The sequence below is a fragment of the Symphalangus syndactylus genome, chromosome 3 (assembly GCF_028878055.3).
Source record: "Symphalangus syndactylus isolate Jambi chromosome 3, NHGRI_mSymSyn1-v2.1_pri, whole genome shotgun sequence".
In the NCBI taxonomy this organism is placed as follows: Eukaryota; Metazoa; Chordata; class Mammalia; order Primates; family Hylobatidae; genus Symphalangus; species Symphalangus syndactylus.
The window spans coordinates 98736011-98756276 of NC_072425.2; the positions used below are offsets into that span (position 1 = coordinate 98736011).

A 20266-nucleotide genomic window follows, 5' to 3' on the forward strand; every position below is an offset into this window, starting at 1 on the left:
ATGTTTATATACATTTGTTTATTCACTTTTTTCTTTACCCTACATATCCAAAACATTTGTAGTGTACAAAGTGAAATACACATGATTAAGAATTATAAATGCATTTCTTAAAATTTTGATACTTTCTAGGATGTTAGAATAGAATATGGCAAAAGACATGCTCATCCTCCACTTTTTTAAGATAAAAAAATAATAACTATGCAAAAGACTTAAACATAAAAAAGGAAAATGTAATTCATTTTTTACTTGTGAATGCTGAAATGGAATTTCTGAAAATCTAGATTCATTCATAGTACAGAATACATTACTCTGGTAATCATATTATTTGTGGGTTAAATGATTAAATATGCTAAAATAAAGAGATAAAAACAGCCAGAGGCAAAAGGCCTAATACTGATTTTTCAGCTCAGATAAAAATGAAAAGTTCTAAATTCCTTCAGTTTGCATCTTGAAAAAAAATTATAATTAAAATTCTGACAGACCAGAACTATTTAACAGCATCACTGCCACCACGGCATACAATAGATTTGGCACTGCGGAAGTCACAACAGTGACCACATTGACCTTACAGCATTACACTGACCTTAATATGTGATGAGAAATGAAGGATTTTACCATGTAAGAAATGCAAATAGAACTCATCTTAAGAAGAAAGGACAAGAAGCTAGGTTTGAAAGATGACAGAATTGTAAACTATTTTCAACAATGTTACTTATGTATACCAAAAGCTTACCAATTATTTTTTCTACCTTTTCTTCTCTCTTTTTTAATACCAGTTAACTTTAACGAGGAATATCTGAATATTAATTCTTTATCAGTTTTCATACATCATCCTTTACCTTGGTCAGCCAGCTGAAAATTATGTAAGCTATAAATTAGCTTTAAACAAGCTTTGAATCAGGTTAGAACTGGTTTTCAAATTAAAGAGCCTTCCGTATATTACAAGGTGCTGTCATTTTATTACCCCAATCAATTCTGTGTGGCCTGAGGTAGAAGGAAAATGAATGCTGTCTTCATTTGCAATGGGTTTATCTCTTATAGCAGGCTGTGGAAATATAACCACGGCAATGAATTGAAAGCTATAGTTACATTTAACATTGCCAGTGCAGGAAATTGTTGCTCCTTAACGAAGATGGAGTTTCAATGGGAAAAAAAGAACATTTCTTTACTGTAAAAAAATACACAAAAATTAACACTGATTAAAATTAAATTTAAAATAAAGAGCATTTCCAAAAATTATAGTTCAGCCAGCATGTTATCAAAATAATTTTAAATGGTCTTCAAATAAAGAAATGAAAAACACAATAGATGTGTTATTTCTAGTGCTTCAGAAGTATTAATCTATTTACAAATATATTTTTCACTTTTATCTTAATGAAAACCATTTCTTTTCCCTGTGGACATGTGCAACTAAACAGAAGAGTGAATTAGGTATTGGTCAGGTTCACTGTCATCATCACTAGATTCTAAGAAAGTGACAGAAGAGCCCCCCCTCAAAAGCCCTGATAAGTAGGTGTTATTATTGTCTCCATTTTAACATGAGGAAACTGAGGCACAGAGAGATTATGCCACTTGCCCAAGTTTACACAGTTACCTAAATAATTTGATTCCAAGTCTGCATTCTTGAAGGAGAGTATTTGACTAAAAGTACAGGCACATTGAGTACATCTAAGAAACTAACTTCTCAGGAAACATTTTGTAACAGATGCAATGAGGGGTATTGCTGAGAGGAAGTTAGAGACCTTAGAAGGGTCTGCCAAGTGAAGAAAAAGGTGGGCTTCATTGCCAGAGGACAAAGATACCAGCATGTTTATGCGCAAGTATTCATATTACACACACATAAGAAAGCATTCAGTCTTTTGACAAAAAGTTTACTTGGTGGTCTATATGTTGCTCTACCTAATTATTCATTGTGTATCCTTCTATAGTTTGAGTTTACTCATGTTTTTTTGCAAAATTACTTTACATATTACTTTTCAGCACTAAACTTTTTTTTGAGACGGAGTCTCGCTCTGTCGCCCAGGCTGGAGTGCAGTGGCGCAATCTCGGCTCACTGCAAGCTCCGCCTCCCAGGTTCACGCCATTCTCCTGCCTCAGCCTCTCTGAGTAGCTGGGACTACAGGCGCCCGCCACCACGCCCGGCTAATTTTTTGTATTTTTTTTAGTAGAGACGGGGTTTCATCGTGGTCTCGATCTCTTGACCTCGTGATCCGCCCGCCTCGGCCTCCCAAAGTGCTGGGATTACAAGCGTGAGCCACCGCGCCCCGCACTTGTTTTTAATTACTGAACAGATTTAATGACAAAATTACGATAATTTCTGAAGTGCTTCATGATAGACTGAACCAATAAATGATGGCAGAAAGAACACTGACCAGAACTGACCTGGTCATAGCTCTGTCATTAACTAGCTGTCAAAAAGTTATATGGCTACTCTGAGGTTACCTCTCCAGGTCTCACTTTCCTCATCTATAAAATAAAGCACTTGGACGAGATCAATATTTTTCAAATTATTTAACCATATAAGTGGCAGTAAAATCAATTTAGTGGATACTGATTAACTTTTTAAATCTAAAAATAAAAGAGCAAAAATTATCAGCATACTTTACTCCATGAAATCTTTAAATTATATAGCAAACAATATAAAACGAATCTTTTGTTTAAAAAGTTTGCACGTCTCTCTAAATGATATTTCAGGTCCATATTAGCTATTAAATTCTATAATTCTAATATATTTAAAGATATATCTTTTAAAAGCGGCAAAATGTTCACTCATAAACTTTAGATTTTAAGGTCTTTTTTGAATTGAAAATACAGGCAGTACTCAGTTTCTAAACAAGTTAGATTCTACAAGCCTACTGGAAAGTTCATCATTTTAAACTTAGAACACTGCCCAAAAAAATCTTTTAAATGGGTTATAGCCCCACCACAAGGCCTATTTCAAATTCTGACTCCTGACAAGAAAAATTTCCCAGGCACTGGATAGTCTTTGATAAACGATTAAAGTGGGAAGGCTAATTTGTCAACTCCTCTTACTACTTAGTAGCTTTCTACTTAAGTGATTAATATCCTTAAATTCCCCACTTGGGTCACCTGATCCAGGTTAGTCCTTACCTTAATAAAACTTCAAACTCCAAAATTATTTACCACAAACTCTTCTATAAACTAAAACTTCCTTTTCTATCACTGCATACTGCAATTGTTGTGTTTAGTAGATAAGTATCCAGGAGGAATTGTTTTATGATGTAATATGTGCAATATAATATAAAGATGTGTTTATGGTTGAGGATAATCCAAATGTATAAATAGCAGAACTGTGAGCAGATGAAAAGTTCAGTAAGGACACTGCCCTAAACTCCGTATTACATGTTCTACTTTGAAAAAGGAGTGTCTTCTAGGGGAAGTACTCTGGAGATTAGCTTTTCCTGTCCTCTTCTGATCCCTAACTTCCTCTAAAGGGCTCCAAATAGATTTGCAGTGGCTATAAACTCATGACATAATATTTACAACCCTTTAGGATATGGTCTCAATCTAATGCCCAACTATTTTGCATTAAAAATATATTACTGAAAAGACTATATTTTCTTTACTGAATTGCCTTTGCTGCATTGTCAAATATCAGTTAACTATACTTATGTGGGTCTATTTCTGGGCTCTCTATTCTGTTTCATTGACCTATTTGTCTATTCTTTTACAAATACAACACTGTCTTGATTACTGTAGCTTTATAGTAAGTTTTAAAGTTGGGTAGTGTCAGTCCTCTGACTTTGTTCTCCTTTAATATTATGTTGGCTATTCTGGGTTTTCTACCTTTCCATATAAACTTGAGAATCAGTTTGTCAAAATCCACAAAATAACTTGCTGAGAGTTTGATTGGGATTGCACTGAATCTACAGTTTAAGTTGAAAAGAACTGACATCTTGAGAATATTGATTTCTCCTGTCCATGAACATGGAATAGCTTTCTATTTATTTAGTTCTTTTTTTCTTTTATTAGAATTTTGTACTTTCTCTCATACAGGTTTTGTGTATATTTTGTTAGATTCATACCTAAGAATTTCATGGGTTTTCTGGTGCCAAATCAAATGGTATTATGTTTTAAATTTCAGACTTGAATAGACATTTCTCCAAAGAACAGATAAACATCATCAATAGGTATGTGAAAAGGTGCTCAACATCACCAGTCATCAGGGAGATGCAAATCCAAACCACTATGAGATACCATCTCATACTCATTAGGATGGCTAATTATCAAAAAGTCAAAAGATAACAAATGTTGGTGAGGGGGTGGAGAAAAGGGGAACTCATGTCCACTGTTAGTAGGAATGTAAGTTGGTATTACCATTATACCATTACAAAAAAACACTATAAAGGTTTCTAAATAAATTAAAAATAGAACGACCATATGACCCAGAATCCCTCTTCTAGGAATATACTCAAAGGAAATGAAATCATCACCTCATAAAGATACTTGCACTCTCGCGTTCACTGCAGCATTATTCACAATAGCCAAGATACAAAAACAACCTAACCGCCCATTAACAGACAAATGGGTAAAGAAATTGTGGTATATAAATGGGATGTTATTTGTCCCTAAAAAAGAATGAGATCTTGCCGTCTGCCACAACATGGATGGACCTGGAGGACACAAGACTAAGTGAAACAAGCCAGGCATAAAAAGAAAAATATTAAATGGTTTCACTTTTATGTGGAATCTAAAAAAAAAAAAAGAAATCTCAATTATACAGAGAGAACAGAACACTGGTTATCAATGGGAAGAAAATGGGCAAGCAGAGGTCAGAGGATGTAAAGCAGCAGAAATATAAGATGAAAAAGGTCTAGAGATAAAATATACAACATGAGGGCTACAGGTATACAATTGTACTGTATTTGGAATTCATGCAAAATGAGTAGATTTTAGCTATTCTTGCCAAAACCTTCCCTCCCAAAAAAAGGTAATTATGTGACATAATGGATATGCTAACTTGAACTATAGTAACCTTTTACCATATATATGTATCCCAGAACACCATGTTGTATACCTTAAATATACACAATAAAAAATTTTTAAAAAGAACCCAAAAAACCCAACAAGAAAAAATTCCAGTAGTCTACTGCTGTAACATAAGAAAGCAACTGGCTTTTGAATATTAACAAATAGTGCTGGACCATATGGACCTCCAAATGTCAAAAAGAAAGAATGAGAGAGAGAGAGAGAGAGAGAGAGAGAGAATGTAGGCACATGTCTAACACCTTTCACAAAAATTAACTCACAATGAATCACAGACATAAACGTAAAATGCAAAACTAGAAAACTCCCAGAAGATAACACAGTAGAAAATCTAGGTGACCACAAATTTGATGATATAATACCAAAAATATAATCCATAAGAGAAAAAAATTAAGCTGGACTTCATTAACATTAAAAACTTCTACTCTGCAAAAAACAGTGATAATATTTGGCAAATTGGAGAAAATATTTGCAAAACACATATCTGATAAAGGACTGGCATTCAAAATATACAAATAACTCTTTAAAATTAAACAATAATTTTATAACCCAATTTAAAAAACAGGCAAAAGATCTGAATGGATATCTCATAAAAGATATACATATGGCAAATAAGCATATGAAAAGATGCTCAACACTACATGTCCTTATGAAATTGCAAATGAAAACTACTTCCCACATGTTAGAATGGCTAAAATCTAAAACACTGACAGCACCAATGCTGGCAAAGATATGGAACAACAACTCTCATTTGTTGTGGGATGAAATGCAAAATGGTACTGCCATTTTGGAAGACAGTTTGGCAGCCAAACAGACTCTTACCATATGATCCCATAATGGAACTCATTGGTATCTCCTGACTAAGTTGACTGGTGCCCACTTAAAAACTTGTACCTGAATGTTTATAATAGCTTTATTCATAACTGCCAAAACTTGGAAACAAACAAGACTGTTGTGTACAAAACAAATTTTACACGTACTCTCTCACCTTTCATAGGAGCATATCCATACAATAGAACATTACTCAGTGATTAAAAAAAAAAAGCTCTCAAGCCATGAAAAAACATGACAAACCCCTAAATGCGTATTGCTTAGGGAAAGAAGCCAAATTGAACAGGCTACATACTATATGACTCTAACTATATGACATTCAGAAAAGGCAAAACGATGGAGACAGCAAAAGGATCTGTGGTTGCCAGCAGTTTGATGGTAGAGAGGGAGTGGTGAATAGGCAGAGCACATGAGATCTTTAGGGCAGTGAACTATTCTGAATGACACTGTAATGGTGGACATGTGTCATTATTACAACTATCAAAACCTACAGAATGTACCACACAAAATATAAGTTCTAATGTAAACTACAAACTTTAGTTAATAAAAATGTATCAATACTGGCTCATCAATTTTTAACAAATGTACCACATGAATGTAAGATGGTAACAGGGGAAACTAGGGGAAGGAGGAAGGGATGAGGGGGCATATGGGAAATCTGTAGTTTTAACTCCATTTTTCTATAAACCTAAAACTGCTCAAAAAGAAACAAAAAAATCAAAAATAACACCAAAAGGCTATTTAAAAAAAAGCAAAGAGAAAAAAAATCAAGAGAACATATTAGTAGCTATTACTACTACAATTACTACATTTCACACTATTATGCAGTTTCCCCCATATAAACTGTACATACGTTCTCCCTCTCTCCAAGGATTTCCTTGAATCCTGGAATGAATCCCAGAAAGGCCTTGGAAGTATGGTAGCATATGGTGGTAGCATTATACTTACTGGCTTCTTAAAGTTAGGTTTGGCTGTGTCATCCGAGGAATGTGGCCTGGAGTGATATATATCAAATTCCAGATATGATTTTAAAAGCCAGTGTGACATTTGTGGTATTTCCTGCTACTATGCTGTGGATCACATATATTGAAATAAAACTTCCAACAGCTTGGGTCCCCAAGTGACTATAATGAGCAGAGCTGCTCTGTCAACCTGTACTGATATATGAATGAGAAATCAACTTATATTAATCGACTAAAAATTTAGGATTCTTTTTGTTTGCTGCATAACTTAGCATATCCTAATTAATACTTCTGTCAAATCCTACTAGCCTTTATAATTCTATTGAAATGTCGTATTTTTTGCCAATCTCTTTTTGCTCGGTGCTGAAAGCAATCTTCCTACTCTCAAAATTCCCACAGTACCTTACCTATACTTCGTAATGGCACTTAACACTTTAAATTTGATATCATAATTAAATGCATACATGCTTTATCTATCCTACTAGAATCTAAGTTTTTTAAGGGCAAGATTTATGTCTCATCTTACTACATCTGAAGCACCTAGTGAAGTATATGGCACACCTTCTGAATACTATACAGATTTTTATCCAATAAAAATGAGACTCCTATTGCTAATATATTGGAAGGTCCATCAAGAGAAAGAAAATATCTTGGTAAATAAAAGGTTTAGTGTCTCTTAAATTTTCTGTAAAGGCAAACACACACACACACACACACACACACACACACAATAGGCATTTTCATTTGGATTAGTTTTATACCCTTTGACAATGCCAGTGTTCTTTATTCTGAAGGAGACAACTTACTTTCCTTTTAATTTAAAATGTGTCTCTTCCAAAGAAATCTGTTAACAAGTACTATTAAATGTTAACAGAAATGCTGAGTGAACTAGATAAGAAAATAATCTAAGAAAGAATATGATTTTAAACTTGCTGAACAGGTATCTTCTTGGTCTTTTTTGCATATTTGGGTCATGGCTGCCAGAAATTTATGTTCCAAACATCATTTGTTGTTTCAATAAACAGCCTTGGGCTTCTAAGGCAAAAACTAGAACCTGCACCACCTCTACTGCCATTTGGCAAAATAAAAGTTTTAAAAATAATTTCAATAACAACTAATAGAAAATAGGCTAGCAGTGGAGAACTACCAGGAACAATCTTAAATCTATCTTAGAAAAAAATATGCAACATTCAGGTTCCTTGCTTTAAGAAAGTATGACAGAAATATCCTCTGTTGTAATGGAGTTTGTAATCTAGCTGGTAAAAATAACCCAGATATAAAAAGATCAATAGCAGGACAAAAAATGTCTACCAAATGTCAAATGAACAGTCTGGCAAAAAAAGTGCAAAAGAAATTGAATCTAGGCCTAAGGATTGTAGGGAAACTAGAAAACTAGAATTTAAACTGGACATTTAATTAAGAAGAAAAAAAAACCTGATGATATATGAGGCTTTTTGCAAACGAGTAGTGAGAAAGAACGAGGGAGAGAGAAAGAGAGGGGGAGAGAGGAGGGAGAATGGGAGAGACGGAAGGAGAACAGGAGGAAGGCAGTGGGGGCGGGGGGAGAGAGAGAGACTGATTTACATCTAAAATACTAGCATGAGACTAGATTATATATGGCCTTGAATGTCAGGGATAAAACCCTGATGTCTATCCTATAGTATAGACAATGGAAAGCACCTTACTTTTTTCTTGGATTTTCTGACCTGGAAATTTGAAAAGTGATCTTTCCAAAAGAGTGACTGGGAAAAAGTGTGTAGAATGGCTTAATGAGAACAGAAACAAGTACTGAAGAGAAAGGAGATGTTTGGAATAAAGAACAGAGGAGGTAGTGGCACTTTTATTTTCTGAGACAGGAAATAGAATGAAGTAGGGAAAGTAACAAAGACTATTTTTAAGGCTGAGAGGAGAAAGATAAAAACATCACCCCCCTTTCCTCAGTGAAAATAAGAGACAAGATCATCTTGAAAAAGTAAGTGTGCTGGGAATAAAAATGAAGACTTGATATATGTGTCAAAGATTTGAAATCATTGCTATAAGAAATCTGATAAGGAGCTCACAAAAGATAGCAATGAGGTCTGGTTTAAATTAGAAGGCATGAATTTGTAGTGAACTCAAGTCCATAAATTTCATGTTATTTCTGGCCAAAAAAGAAACAGTTGAGATAAACCAACACAGTGGATTTAGAGAAGTTGGGAAGTTACAATGGAGGACTCTAATGGTTTTAAAAAGTGCACATTAAAATGCCAAGTTACAACTTTAAAAAGGTGGAGGAGAGTAAATCGTGGCCTGGAGGTCTTGAGAGGAACTGGTATAAAGTGTTTGAAGAAGTGAAAGAAGTGATAATTATGAAAAAAAAATCATGATTTAAGTCATGGTGATAGGATATTTGATTTAGGACTCATGGGTGAGTGAAATTTTCTCTCTCAATCTCTCATAAATGGTCTAAGATATTCATTTTTAAAGATATGCACTGATAAAATACTTCAGAAAATATTTTCTTCAAAGTCTTACACAAAATTTCGTATGGTAACTCATTAAAGGAGAAGTCTGAAGAATGAGGAAAGGTGAAACTGGAGAGTAAGGATTTCTTTAGAAGAGGTACTTTAAAGGAAGTCCCTCTCAGAAGAGGAATTTTCTAAAAATTACTCAGAGAGTTTGTCCCCTGGGAGTTTGGAGGACAAGGACTAGGTGATGATACATGCCTGTCTGTCTGTAGTAGCAAAGCAAAGATGCATGGCTGCAGTGGGAATGGCTGTTCTTTCTGAGCTTGTTAAGGCAAGGGGTTGTGTGTTTCCCCTAGGACAAAATGTGGGCCCGTTAAAGAGCAAGACTCTAGAAAGGAATCTAGCCAAAGAGGACAGGGTTGGTGGGATGGGGATGATGCCAATCAGAAAAGAGATAAAAGGAACGTTAAGTTCTGAAAAGGAAGTCACGAGTAACCCACAGAAGGCATCTCTAATATCAAGGCACCTCTACACAGAAAAGCTCTAGCAATGAGTCAAAAAAAAAAAAAAAGGGAGGGGCAAGAATCAAAATCTAGAATGCCCCACTTCCAAACTACAGGTTTCCCAGTTTAAAGGAGGTCTGAGCTGCTTGAGAATTGAAGCTTTTGACATTAAACTGGACTGGACTTTGATATTAAAAAAAAGACTATTAATACCTAAAGGTAACTGGAAAAGCTGTAAGATTTGTCTGAGAGTAACTGGGGGAAAAAGGAAGCTCCAACAGAGCATGTTTAAAGGCACTGGGATGGAAGGAATCGAGCTCATTTCTGTTTGTACCTTGTCTTGGAATCAAGAGCAAAATTTACTTAAATCACAATAAAAATGGAAGATTAGTCTGTTAAAAATAGCTCACTTGAGAATCCTCAAGGCATTTAATATGAAGAACAAATAAAACCACTTTTTTGTCTCTTTTTATACTGTTTAATTTGAAGAGTTTTTGTTTAATGATGTCAAATTCAGACTGTGGCTTTTTTTTTTTTTCATCCTATTGTTATAAGGAGGTTAAAAAAAATACAGCTAACTGTATTTTACCCTATTAGGGACATTGCTATCTTAGGGAAGCTTTTTATTGATAAAGGAACATAAACATACTTGACAAATATATTGTCATGTTTCCAAATACTGCTTGGAAATGTGAAGGAGAAAGGAAGGAGTAGACAGGAAGAGAAAAGTTAGGGATTTTGAAACAGCTAAATAACGAAGAAAGGAAGTTTATTTCACTGCAAAAATTAGATTCATATGTAGTAGATTTGAGAATACTAAAAAATAAAGATTAAGATTGTACTTAATAGAGTCTTTATGCTGTAAATAGGTTAAAGCTTCAACATTGTCACAAGGAAAGGTAAAGAAATATCTATCCTTTATAGCACTTAGCCTGCTTATAAAAGAGTAAATAATGTATCCTAAAAATACGTACTTCATTCACACTCTGAAAACTGTTCTAAGTGGTAAAAATTAATAATTAGGCAAATGACTGGATACTAGGATAAATTTTAAATTGAGTCATTAAGATGATTTGCTGTTGGTTGTTGAAATTGCTGCATTAAAATAAAGACATAATGCTGAAATACCTTATACTCATTACTTGCATTAAGCTACCAATACATCTGTGCTTTGGAAAAATGATTTACAAATAACTAATCATCTAAATTTTGAAATCTGATTTTAGAAACAGAATATAAAGAATACTATTGGTCTTTAAAAATTGAGAGAATGGTCCAACCCTCAAGAACACCAAAGTGAACATATTGCTGACAAAAGTGCTTTGATATTGCTTGAACTTTTCAAAGTGATTCTTAAAATGTTAACCTCTATAAGCATACTTTAAAGAGTTTTCAAACCAGTGAAGCACATAATCATTTGCAGCCATTATTGAAGGTACATTTAACAAAAAACCGACTGAACTTCAATGAAGGTATAACACTACAACATAAACCTTTAAGAAACCTTCAGAGAAAATATTAAAATAGGTTGTATCTTAGGTGACCAGAGATTAGATTTAACATATGAATATAGTCCAGAGGAAAAAAAGAGAACAATATATTAAACCTAAAACAACTTGTAAAAGTCTGAAATCACAAAAAGAGGTGGCAGAGCTAGGTTACAGGTGGAAATATAGTAGAATAAAAACAGTTACATACAAACCTTTATCTGTCAATGAGGCGGGAACCATTTCTAAACCTTTTATAGGTGAGGTAATAATTTTGTACTCCTTGTTTAATAATCAAAAGAATTAACAAAAGAATTGTCAGCAAAAGAATTAACACAAATGAGTGTAAACTGAATTGTATTTATACTTAATACACTTATAAGCAAGTATTCTTTTGAAAAAGAGAAACTTGTACTGCAAAAGAATGCTGATACTAGGATAAAAAAATACAAAAACTGCCAGTGTACACAAAGTATAATAGCTGACACTATACAAATGAGAATATTCTTAAACTATCTTTGCAAAGGGATTGAGTGTGGCTGACTGTACCTTCCACAGTACAGGTTTTCAAACTTCACAACTCATGACAAACATTAAAAACTAAGATTTGACTCAGCTAAAATACAGTGCTTAGTGTCTAATAAAAAAAAACACCTTTAGATCCCTTTCCTTTACCTCCCTCCATTCTGCTGTGTCTACATAAATCATCCATATAGTCAAATTGTACCTCCCCTAACACAGATCTTATTTAATTGAATTTCATGAAGAAAGGGCCCTGAGGAGTTGAGTTATGTCATCTTCCACATTCATCTTCCCACACCATACCATAGCACCATCTTTAATCAACTTATTTTAAAATATCTTTGTGTTTTATTCCCCTATCCATTAGAAAGACAAAAGCAGATCCCACTTAATAATATTTTTCCCTTTCCAATTAGAAGTCATGTTTATTTATAATAGAAAAATTATCTGAGTTTTACATGATGAAAATCTAAAATGGCTTTAGGACAAAATCTAATTTGAGAATCTCTTACAATAAGAAATAGAAAATACTTATTTTAATATATAAAATCTAGTTTCTAAAACACAGGCTCTAGAGTCAGGGAGATCTGGGCTTGAATCACTGTTACATCACTTATTAGCTGTGTAATCCTTAACTTCTCTGAATCTCATTTCTTTCTTTCATCTGCAGAAAGGAGATAAAAAAAACAATAACCGCCTTAAAAGTTGTGGTGAGGATTAAATAGAATTATACATTTTAAATGCTTAGATAATGCCAGGCACATAGTGGTGCTCAACAAAATGTTAACTTCTATTATTATTATTAGTATGGTACTTTCTTATTTTAAAAATGTTTATATTGTTTGATCTAGTCATTACATTGAAAGCATATTTGCATAAAAAATTGTACAGTACTTAAAAATAGATTATGTAAGAGTATTTAACAACATGGTAAACTGCCATACATACAATTATATTTTTTAAATACCATTATATAACAGAAAGTATGATATAACTGTAATTTTTTTTAAAGTAGGTTGTAGTAGGACATACTACCAAAACATGAGCAGAAATGTAGTATCTTTAGGTGCTAAATTGCAGATAATTTAAAATACTTTTCTTCTTTATGTTTAAAATTTTTTTCCAATATTCAACAATGACCATTTACTACCTTCACAATATTTTTAAAACCCCAAAGTGTATTTTTTTTTCCTGATACCAACATTCTTCAGAAAAGTGGAGTTAGAATAAAGAAAAGGAAAAAGTAAGGAGAAAAACAGTGAGAGAGGCATGTATTTTTTAAAAGCAATATTTTATATAAAGGATATCAATTTTACTATATAAAACAAAATTCCTATTTTGAATTATTACTTTCTAGATTTTTTTTTTTTTTTTTTTTTGAGATAGAGTCTTGCTGTGTCACCCAGGGTGGAGTGTAGTGGCACGATCTCGGCTCACTGCAACTTCCACCTCCTGGGTTCAAGCGATTCACCCAGGCTGGAGTGTAGTGGCACGATCTCTGCTCATTCCAGCCTCCGCTTCCTGGGTTCAAGCAATTCACCCAGGCTGGAGTGTAGTGGTGTGATCTCGGCTCACTGCAACCTCTGCCTCCTGGGTTCAAGTGATTCTCCTGTCTCAGCCTCCCGAGTAGGTGGGACTAAAGGTGCGCACCACCGCGCCCAGCTAATTTTTGTATTTTTAGTAGAGATGGGGTTTCACCATACTGACTAAGCTGGTCTCGAACTCCTGACCTCGTGATCCACCTGCCTCGGCCTCCCAAAGCACTGGGAATACAGGCGTAAGCCACTGCACCCAGCCAACTCTCTAGCTTTAAAGTTAATCAAAATTCAAGAGTCCAACACTTTAATTATAGCATATTTAATCATATCTTCAGAATAATGTTTAATTTGAAGATCAAATTAATATACATTTGCCTACTTAAGTAAATGTCACTTAAACTACTTAGTAAAAGGAGACTATAAGAGGAAATGGCCAATTAAACCATATATGTAAATTTATTGCTATATTGTCTTAATTACTAGACAAAAGGATATTTTAAAAGGCAAAAAGTCTCTCTTGAGGGATATTAACTCAGAGAAAGTAGATGGATCACTTAAATCCTAAATCCCAAGATTTCCTTTTGCAAAATGGGTGTGGTATTGAGCTTTGGGTATAGATGCTATCAACTGCAGTGAGAAAAAAAGACTGTGAAACCAACCTAGAGAAGCCTATCAAAAAAACCAAAGAAATGGTCCGCTAAGAAAAGGGGAACGCAGGAGAGAAGAAGTTCACTGAAGGCAAGAAAGAAGTATTTTTAAAAGGAGGAAATTACCAACAAGGTGGATGAAACATGACAAAGAATAATAGAGGAAGATTCTTGATTTTGACAAACTGAATTCACAGCTCAGAGAAGGTCCTGGACATGCAGCTGGGCAATTTCAAAACTTGGAAAAGAGAAAGGGAATATGTTTTATTGGTGACCAAGAAAACACTACTGAAGCTACTACTGATTTAATATACAGCAGGACTGGACTAAGCTGGAACTATAGGGCAGTGGAAGGACCATGTGGACCATACTCTTATAATTTGCCTTGTTAATGGCATTTTGCCAACGAAAAACATGTTAACAACAGCATTTCTGATATTCCCGAAAAAGATAATTCAATTTTTAAAGTAACATGAAGGGAAACAAATAAAGAAATATATGATATGATTAAGGAAGTATATCATTAATGGTTCCCTCTACTGGGAATCAGGACAGCAGGGGGTAGAAAGGGAAATAATTGTAGGGCATAAAGATAGGGTTCTGAAGAATTTATATGTATGAATCACTACCCTTTGACACACACACACACACACACATATATATATTTAAAGTACAATCAGTAATCTCCCCTTAACTGTGGTTTCGCTTTCCCAGGTTTCAGTTACCCATGGTAAACTGTGATCTGGAAATATTAAATAAAAAATTCCAGAAATACCATGGAATACTACGCAGCCATAAAAAAGAATGAGTTCATGTCCTTTGCAGGGACATGGATGAAGCTGGAAGCCATCATTCTCAGCAGACTAACACAGAAACAGAAAACCAAACACCCCATGTACCCACTCATAAGTGACAGTGGAACAATGAGAACACATGGACACCGGGAGAGAAGCAACACACACCGAGGCCTGTCCGGGGGTGGGGCAAGGGGAGGAAGTGCATTAGGACAAATACCTAATGCATGCAGGGCCTAAAACCCCTGACGGGTTGACAGGTGCAGCAAACCACCATGGCACATGTATACCTATGGAACAAACCTGCACATTCTGGACATGTACCCCAGAACTTACAGAAAAAAAAAAAAATTCCAGAAATAAACAGTTTGGAAGTTTTAAATTGCATACCATTCTGAATAGCATGATGAAATCTCACGTTGTCCCACTTGGGACATGAATCATCCCTTTGCCCAGAATATGTCCACACTGTATGTGCTACCTGCTCGTTAGTCACTTAGCTGTCTCAGTGAATAGATCGACCATCACAGTATTGCAGGGCTTGTGTTCAAGTAACCCTTATTTTACTTAATAACAACCCCGAAGTGCAAGAGTAGTGATGCTAACAATTTTGATATGCCAAAGAGAAGTCATAAGATATTTCCTTTCACTGAAAAGACATGTCTAGGAAAAAAATAACTGGTTTAAGGCATCTTCTTGGAACATATCCCCTGCAATTAAGCAGGCGGTGGGTACAGGCTACTGTACTGAGAGTCTACCTTTCTAAAAGAAAAGAATTAGTAGCATCGGAGAATTAGTACACATTTCCTTACTTAAGTGTAAGGTTTTCTTTTGCATAAACACTGTAAGGCATATTGATGGCACATAATCATGCTCTGAAATTCTAAATGTGTTTATACAATATGTTCTAAAAGTTAAAAACCTTAAATTCCAGACTCGACAAGGAATGTGAAAGTGCTAGCCCAGATTTTCCAACATATCCATCCTTAAAAGATTCCACATGTATATAATAAAAAGGGTGTGTTGCTGATATTTACCTGTTAAAAAGTCATTCTTTAGGGTTGATGAAACTTTTGTTATCAGAAACTACATACACCTTGACAAAGTGGACTTATAAATTGTCTTACAACTGTCTTCAGTGGTTTGTTACATTTACATTTTACTTTATTTACTTTGTATTTTCATTTCATTTTCAAGTTTACAGTTTTAATGACCTTGACAAAGAAAAAAATATGCCTTTATAGTCTAAGAAAAATTTCTTGAATTATTTCTTCACTTGTTACTAAAATATGTCTTCAGTTAAAAACAAGTTTCCATATGAGTTAGATCTTTTCCTATTATTCATACCAGGCAGAGTCAGTGGCTTAAATATGGCTTAAACAAAACAAACCTTTTATTTCTAAATATCATTCTCTCTACTTATAAAATAAATGTATTAGTGCATGATTCAGAGGACCACAATTCTATATTTAAAGTGAAATATGAATTATCATCAATATTAAAAGTACTAACTATAGTACATTTAGAAAATCTGATAGGATAGCATATACTTTAAAAAATTTAGAGAGCCATGAATGCCATGGTTTAAAAATACATTAATTATAAAGATAGCTTTCATTGCCTCTTAACTCTACCAAGAAATTATAACAAATGGACTTTTTTCTGCACGAAAAAGTTAGACATGACCTTCCTCTGTTTAGTGTGAAACTCTGAGACAGGAAAGATTTTCATTTGATGTGTGTGAAGGCAGAAAATGAAACAGAAAATTACTCTTCAGGTTACTTTTAAAAAACATTTCTTAACGTTTGAAAATCAGAGTATTATCACTAATTTTGAACTTTTCTCTCTGTGCCTAAAATGCTTGTCACTTACTGAGCACCTCTATACTTCCCAGTATTGCCATTCAACCTTCTACAAATGAGCAACCTAAAGCTTAGGTGAAACAATTTGCTGAAGTTCACAAGTACTATAAATAGTTAAGACTTGAGCCCAGTTTGTTTCTTTTCAAAGCTCAGAAAAACGCTTACATCTACACCAAATTGCATACTTAACTTTCTATATAATTTAAATTACGCTATCTTCCTACTATACGACGCATCCAATTATAAGAACACCAATTCAATGGCAATTTTTTTGGGAAAAATAACTATTATCACTTAAAGATAAAAACTGCTTATAGATACACAATCTAATTTCAGAAACGTCAAAAATGAATATATTAAAAGGCAAAAAACATGGCATGATGCACTTTATGTTTCTAACCTCTAATTTACAACTTCTTATCACACCTAGGAAAGATTCCATCAGAAAATCAAAATTAGAATGCTTAACTGTATTTGATTTCAAAGAACTCAATTCCATTAACTGCCAGAGTTCATTCTTTGAATTTTCTTGGCTTAGATTTGAAGGTTTTCTTGAAGAAGTCTCTTAGTCATAAGCAAAAGAGCACTTCTTAAACCACAATATGTAGGTTGGAAACAACATTTTTTAACAGATAATTTTATAAAATTATGAACTAATTAAAATGTTTAATAAATTAGAGGAACCAAATTACTCCCATTATATCTACATCTACAATGCATGCAATCTCACTTTGTTTTTTTGAAGCCAGGATTTAAGCCTTTTCTATTATTTAGGCGATATTTTCACAATTGTGAGAATAGACTAGTTTAATTCCACTAGGACTATCTTTTCACAATGAACATGTCTCTCACACTCACACTACAAATAAAAACTGGAATAAAAATTTACATAATTAATATATTCCACGCCACTTCTGAATTTTACAACAGTATGATCTATGATATACTGGTTGATTATATAACCTAATATTAGTATTTCAAATGCTGGGTTAATAAGGTAAAAATACTTTTATTAACTTTTGTAAAGCTGTAATAAAATGTCCTTTATCTTAACTCTCAGCATTTTAGTAGCTGAAATAATGAAATAACAAAAAATAAAAACACACAAAAAAATTTTAAACTAAAGGACAGTATGAGGTTTGTGACTTTTAAAAGACATTTATATGTATGGCACCCTACTGTACTTTGATTAATTATCTCAGCTATGATTTAGTTTCTCATCACATATGGTATTCCACAGCATGCTATGTAAATGCACAAGGCCACATGCCACTTAGAAAATGGCTTAGTTTTTCAAGTTTGTAGTAAGCATAATTTAGAAAGTGGCTTAGTTTTTCAATTTTGTAAATTATTAATTTAGAGAAAGATGGTCTATTTTTAGATGTTCTAACCATTTTCCTTTCTCTGTGAATTTGATATTTAAATATATCAAAATATGTGTACCATAAACACTGACAAACTTATCTTAATAAATCATATTTTCAAAATGATTCTTAAGGAATAATTTACTGAAGTATATATGTTTAATATATATTATATGATTCCCATGAAAACTACCTTAGGTTATAGAACTAAACAGATCAATACTGATTCCAATTCTATTAATACTATTAAGAATGACTAGTAAACAATCTATGTTTTACTGAAAATGATTACTTGATAAAAACATTGTCTAGAAATAGGTTTCAGAAAACACGTCTAGGACAATCAAGTATTAATAAAACCACCTACTTGACCAGGCAATAATGATGACTAATAAGTTCAATTCAGGATATAAATGTTCAGTATGAACAATAAAACACTCTACTTTTTTTTTTTTTAAAGCAAAGTACCAACTATAATTAGTGGGATTGTTAAGCAAATAATTATTAATAGTCCCAAAGTACAGCACTCAATTAGAAACTAAGAGATTAAAAGACATTTATACAAACAATTTCACTTGCCAAGGAACATACTAGAAGCAATTAGCAACTGCCTGAACTTAGTCGAGGACCTGTTCTACAGTAGAGGATCAACTGGAAATCTGTGCACTTTATCCCACCCACCAGGAAAGAGGAAATCTAAAGTTTAATACAAAACTAAAATCATCTTTGAGGATAACCACATACCACAGTTTTAATTCTCAGACTTTTAAAACACTGCAGATTTGTTCTATTTAATTCTAATATAGGACACAATAGAAACAACTTTTTTTTCCAGACTTTTTACATATCTGTATTAGTAAAAAAGCAAATCAAAACTCAGTAAAGCTCCATGAAGCACATTTTTGCAAGCTTTTGTAAGCTTGTCCCACAAACGCTAGAAGAGTACTGAATTTAGACAGCTGAGTGCTATACATCTTACCTAAAAATGATTTCTCTGTCAGCCATGTAAAATCCAGAAACTTAGAATTCAATCTAATGTCAGATAAAATCCCAGAGGTCAAATGAATAGTTAAAATATTAAAAAATCCCTTTTTTATGTGTCAGTTATATTATAAGCTTCAAATTTTAAAGAACTTTAAAGGATAATTCATTTTAATTTTATATTTTTCATAAATCTTCTCAATGCATAAAATTCAGACATTCAATTTCCAATATTACCAAGTTCAATTAAATGTACTTGTTTAATGTATTGTGGCAAGATACTCCTGAAGAGATTGTTCTGTTCTTAAAGAGACAAAATTCTCAATGACTGTTTTACTTGAAAATATATATTTATACATGTTGTTTTGACATAATTATAGAATTTATTTCAATGCAGAAAAGATAAAAAATAAAACCAGAATTAAAAATATCATATGTCCTCTACTTAAAGATTTTTAATACAAATGATTATTGAGAAATATCACTTGCCTTAGCTAGTCTGTCACACATTTGTAGTTCTAGAAAATCTCCCATAAGGACTTGGATGAAATTCCTATGCATATGAATTCACAAATTATTAATACTCAAAAAATGTATACTAGAAAGATCCAATAAAAGTGAACCAAATAGAAGTCTCCAAGCTAAGACAGTTCATCTTGTAGTAGTCAGATAATGACCTGTCATGTATACTCCATGGCTTCTCACAAAACATAGCTTTAAACAAAGATGAAAAGCTACAATAGTAACTGACATAGTCACGGTAAAGTACATGATGGATATTTAAATCCTCAGTGGCATCTGTGAATACATATGACCTGGAGGAAGCACTTTTAAAAGAAATATTTATACATGTTCATTTAACCATATTAAGACAAGTTATCGTCATTTTAAGTGTTTCAGCAGATACAAGATGTTGAGATCTTTATCAAGAATATCCTGGAAAAGACTGAAGCATGAACTATGTCCTATTTTTTAAATTACAATACTAAGTCTACTTTATATCTTATATGGCAATATACAATATAATATTAAAATGTCAATTTGTTGACATTTGACTTGGGTTATACACATTGCGTATTTGTCTTAAAATTCCAAAAAGTTAATTTTTAGCTTCAAAACTTTGTAAAAACTGAAGTTTTTAAAAACCAGGTATAACAGTAGTTCTTATTCCTAACTGCTCATAAAATCACCTGTGGAACTTGTAAAAAATACAAATGTCAGTCCTCATCCCTTCTCTCCTCTTCCTGAACAATTCAGTTTAAAAGTTATCAGATGATAAGCAAAGTAGGTATCCATGTGGTTAGGAGGAGAGGGTGATAAG

At 33.3% G+C, this 20266-nt stretch overlaps 1 protein-coding gene across 7 annotated transcripts in view; it reads right to left on the bottom strand.

The window, feature by feature from the left end:
• Positions 1-20266, bottom strand: part of PHF14 (PHD finger protein 14) — a 204772-nt gene that overhangs the window by 34229 nt on the left and 150277 nt on the right. The window contains exon 18 of one of the 7 annotated variants that reach the window (XM_063637063.1): positions 10294-12423. The exons of 5 other annotated variants lie outside the window; for them this stretch is intronic. In XM_063637063.1, the coding sequence (XP_063493133.1) occupies positions 12391-12423 (33 nt within the window). In that variant the 3' untranslated portion in view covers positions 10294-12390. Of the gene's footprint in view, positions 1-10293; positions 12424-20266 lie in introns of those variants that run through there. One more of the 7 variants, XM_055272583.2, reaches the window with a different exon arrangement.